The 5,221-nt window shown below is 34.1% G+C and overlaps 1 protein-coding gene across 1 annotated transcript in view; it reads right to left on the minus strand.

Annotated features, from left to right (window-relative positions):
- Positions 1-1,633: 1,633 nt before the first annotated feature.
- Positions 1,634-5,221, minus strand: part of LOC105985115 (rab GTPase-activating protein 1-like) — a 379,696-nt gene continuing 376,108 nt past the window's right edge. The window contains exon 19 of the mRNA XM_013015523.1: positions 1,634-1,756. Within this exon, the coding sequence (XP_012870977.1) occupies positions 1,724-1,756 (33 nt within the window). The 3' untranslated portion in view covers positions 1,634-1,723. The remainder of the gene's footprint in view (positions 1,757-5,221) is intronic.

A 5,221-nucleotide genomic window follows, 5' to 3' on the forward strand; every position in this document is an offset into this window, starting at 1 on the left:
AGTGGCGCTGTGGCTCAAGTGGTAGAGTGCTAGCCTTGAGCTGAAGAGCTGAGGGACAGCGCCCAGGCCCAGAGTTCAGGCCCCACGACTGGACCCCCCCCCAAAAAAAAAACCTGAGGTGAATATTATGAATACCTAGTGTTCTCATTATAATTTAATACTTATCAATAGTCATATGTCATCTATATCATCAATCCCTCTACTAGCATCCCTTGAGTCTGTGCACACATTCCATCCATAATTATTCAATATTTATTTCTAAATGATCACTTAAAAATAATCATGTTTTCACGCCTGTAATCCTAGCTACTCAGGAGGCTGAGATCTGAGGATCATGGTTCAAAGCCAACATGGGCAGGAAAGACCATGAAACTCTTGTTTCTTATAAACCACCAGAAAACCAGAAGTGGTGCTGTAGCTCAAGCGGTAGAGCGCTTACCTTGAGCTGAAGAGTTGAGGGACAGTGCCCAAGCCCAGAGTTCAAGCCCCATGATGGACAATAAATAAATAAATAAATAAATGAAATCATGTTATTGTAAAAAATTTAATAATTCCCTTAATATCATAAAATCGCTAATTAGTGGTAAAATTTCTCCCTATCTTACAGATGTTTTATGGCTCAAATTATCATCTAAACAGGTTGATACATTTCATCTAGTTGATATGTCTTTTAAGTCTGTTTAAACTGATTTATGGGTTGACCTCTTGTTTTTTGTCATTGCAAGTTTTTGCTTGAAAAAAAATCCCAAACATGTGTCATATTGTTTTTCATGTTCCTGTGCCTTAAATAGAGAAACAGAGTTTCATACTGGTAAGGTTTGGCTGTTAGGATAAACCTTTTCTTGCTGTTGCTGCAATTAGTTCTATTAAATATAATGAAGAAAAAGGTATTACACTATGGTGGGGGAAGTTTGCTTAGAAGGTATAGATGACTATCTTTAACTCATTAACCATCATACTGATGTTATATATAGAGAAAAAATAGTTGGAAGAACTTTATTTTTCTAGTATGCTAGGACATGCACGAGAAGATTCAGAGAATGGTAAAAAGCCTTTTTACAAATATTAAATGTAAATTAAAATTATACTATAAGTTATTTCCAGAATAGTTCTTTCTGATAATAATTGAAAACCCTGTAACTTTTAAATAGCTCAATTCACAAAGATGTTATCATTCACTGTTAGAAATATTCTACTTCAAAGAGACTGAACTGTTATGTTTGGAAATGTAAATAGTTTCATCTAATAATCATATACACACAAACCAACAAAAGCTTGGAACAAAATGATATTCAGCACTATAAAAGTCCTTTCAACCATACTACATATGAAAATATTAGTCTAACATTTAAAATGTACTACTGATATACAAGAGTCCTTAATTATGTAAGTAAGTCATTGAAAACCTGTGGACTTTGCTGTATCCTGTAACATAAGCCAATAGCAATCTTATTTTACTTCCAGGAAGCTTTGCTTCAACTACTACAAGAGAATATCACATCAAAGAAGAAAACAATTCCAGTGTAGTGTGCAGGGCACCACCTACCATAGATTTGGGCTTGCTGATGGCCACCAGACTAGTAAGGAAGTCTTCATCATGCAGCTGGCTGAAAACATGGGCATCATAGGCTACCATAATTGAGATTTCTTCCATCATCTTGCCAGCTGCTTTTCCACAGCAGCAGCTGCTCCTCCAGCTCCAGACCAGACTATCCAAGGAAAACTACTGCAGTTCAGTGCCAGTGCACACACCCACCTGCGTTGGAGGGGGTTGAGTGTCAAAAATCCAAAAAGAAAAATGTGAAAAAGCAGCTGCTACCACAGGCTTATCTATCCATTCACCCCCAGTAGAAAACTAAGGGAGGTCTCTTATCTATTCAGGAAGTATATGCTATAAACATCTTCTGCATTCTTGACACAGCAGATGGAAAAATTCAGTTCTTTGGAACTCTTCTTTAAACTTCAAAAAATAGAAATAAAGAGAAGTTTCTTAACTTAGATATATCCTATTATCAAGCACCCCTAAAGTCAAAACATAAAAAGTTGATTTATGTTATATTCTTGAGATTATAAATTTTTGTAATAGTACATTTTCTTACTTCAGTATTGTTACATGAAGATTCTTATTGGAGAAAGTGGATTTCCTTAATGACCTTAGAGCTTATTTTTTCATATTCTTAGAAAATGAACAAAAGACAACCATTTTAATTTCTCAGAATTTACAGAATTCTCAGTGAAGTTAATCTCCTGAAGTATGAAAAAAATTATTTTTTCCTCTTAGTATTTCTGTTAAAAAAGAAGTATCAAAATATAAAAAATGAAATAATTCGTTTGGACCAATAATATCAAGTAGTAATCACTTCCCTTTCTCACACTAAAAAGACAAGTACCTTAAACAGAACTTTATGTTATTATTCTATAAACGGTACAAGATTCTTGCTTATAAACTGCCTCTCTGGATGAATGCTCTCTTTACCTTTTAAATTTAAGGCTGAAGGTTTCTTTTAGTGTTCGATCAGCAGGCAAGAAATTGCTATAAACAATTTGCTGGTACCTTACTTTCTGGAAGTGATTTAAAGGTACAATATGGCATGGTAAATAATAATCTATGTTTCAAGATAAAAAGTTTGGAAGCTGCCCACAAGTTTTTTCTCAGGCTGTCTGAATTGACAGGACATATTACCTATGCTAATTTTACTGAAAACAACCAAGTAAAATAAAATTCCTTAATGTTTCAATATTCCTAGAATGTCCTTTAACCAATACTGTTAACCCCAATATTTCTTTATTCAATATTCCAAATTCCCTGTTTTCTTTTTTGTATATAGCTAACACTACAGTACTATGAAATATGCTTTCTGTTTAGGACCAGAAATCAATTTGGCAATGCATGTCTAAAATCAATAGAAACACAGCTGCTGGATGGAATTTTTAGTAAGTAGCAAGATTATGTTGTTTAAATTTGTTTGCTTTTCAGAAACTAAATAAACAATACTCAGAATGATATGTATAGAATCTATTTTCTCATGTATTCCTAAAGTATCTTTATTTTCCATAGATTCACATGAGTGATTAACTATTTAGTACCTTGTGCATTTAAATGTGATTAGGAGGCTTGTGCAACTTCTATAGTGTAGATTATAAGCCTTCCCACAGGGAAGGCAAAAAAACATCTATTGCTAATAAACAAGAATGTCTAATAGGCTTACTTTAAAAATGCAGTATTTTAAATAAATTCTCAAGATTAAGAAAGCTTAAGTTTGATCCTTGTTGACGCTAGTATTTTTACATCATTCCTCCCTCTACCATGAAGCTTTGGATTTAAAGAGTTACTGCATTAAAAAAAATTCTATTACAATTTATTCTTTCAAAGCTCACTACCCAAGTAAAAAGTAAATGATAATAGGAGTAAAAGCATTATAAGGCACATAGGCAGTTCATACCTTCAAGTTTCTTTTTATCTTTTAAAAGGTACTGTGAATTTCTTCAAATATTCACTAGCACCAGAAGATTTCAGATGCATTTTGCAGAGCAAAAGACGTAAAAGCAATTCCTCTCGCTTTCATATTCTTCCTGTGGTACACTGACTCAGTGCTTTCACACACTGCTATCTGAACAAGGTGCACTGACAAAGACACCTGTTGTGAGAGGTAAACTTCCCATAATGCTTTACTCCCTGCTGGCAACCACCCAGGGGCAAACAAGAATTATGACCACATTTGAGCAGCTGCCTATGTGCCCAGGGAGAGTATATTGAAGGGAACAATAAGTAATCTTGGTTAAGAACACTTTAACCCAAGGAAAAAAAGCACCAGTGAAAACAATGGCAAGCAGTACCTAGCTGCATATTAAACTCATAAAATCTTTAAGACCTAAGAATATAAGTACAAAAACATTTTTAGAAACATAACTTAGGACTAAAGTTTTACATTTACATAAAGAGAAGCTGGCAATTTCAAGCCTTTAGAGTTTTACCAAAGCTTAAATATTTTTAAAAGTTTCTGAGTTACTACCTTCAAATGACTATTCTAACTCACTGAAGTGACTAGAACTAATAGTTCATTTCACTAACATTTTACTTTTAAATCTAAGAGATCCTCTATTTTAGTCATGTACATACATTTTCTTGAGCAGTTTCATGTGCAATCTTAATTTTTTGTCATTTAAAAATACTTTTGAAGATACTTTACTTTCAGAATCTAAGAGGGAAAAATTCAAAGCTTTTTCTTTTTATAACTAAATATTATGTAGTTCGAACAAAAAAGTATGTTCTTTGAAAACTGTTGATCTCTTAAAAAAATTGTGTATGTGTTGACTTTTTCTTTGTTCCTAAATACCTTCTCTACAGCCTCAGAAATAACACCTACACCTCTTCAAACTTTAGCAGCTTTTGTACACTGTCATGTTTACACTCCCTAGCAAGCAAGACATCCTTCCTATTCACCTCTGAACCTGGATTGAGACCCACTGATCTCTCAGAGTTGTTTACACCTGTGTTCCTGCAGTTCTCTATTTAACACCATGCAGCTGCACTGACACTGAAAGGACACACACACACACACACACACACACACACACACATGTTCACAAATAAAATAAAATTTAAAAAAAAAATCCAAGAGTTTCTTTCACATGATTTAAAGGATTCTTCTCAAAGGAAAATTGAATTTGGAACAAAAAAGTATATTTTGTCCTGGAACAATTTTATTAGAACTTTTCCAGATAAGTCAAAATCAATTATCCCCAAGACTATTTTAAATTTCAAATCTGAAAAAGGAATCTAAATATTGTCAGAACATTGTGTAATGTAATGTTTCAACACCTAGACTATTTTAAAGTTTGGTATACATATCAGTATTTTAGAACCCTTCCATACCTTGAAGGCTTTCTATATTAATGACCAAATTCTATTATCCCACACTTATATGTATACTATATTCATACATTATCTACAAGTGATCACATTTCTTGGTAAGTACATCGTTCATGTGGTCATCATCTATGTGTCTCCCTCGTTTTCTCCCTTCCCACTCCTCCTTGGTTTCTTCCACCTAATTCTTTAAAACTGAACCTATCAAACATCTTCAAAACTGAGGTGATGGGCTGGGAAGGTGGCTCAGGGGTAGAGCACTTGCCTTGCATGCCTGAGGCCCTGGGTTCGATTCCTCAGCACCACATAAGCAAAAAGAAAAAAGCCGGAAGTGGCGCTGTGGCTCAAGTG

This window comes from Dipodomys ordii, unplaced genomic scaffold (genome assembly GCF_000151885.1).
Source record: "Dipodomys ordii isolate 6190 unplaced genomic scaffold, Dord_2.0 Scaffold27, whole genome shotgun sequence".
Taxonomy (NCBI): Eukaryota; Metazoa; Chordata; class Mammalia; order Rodentia; family Heteromyidae; genus Dipodomys; species Dipodomys ordii.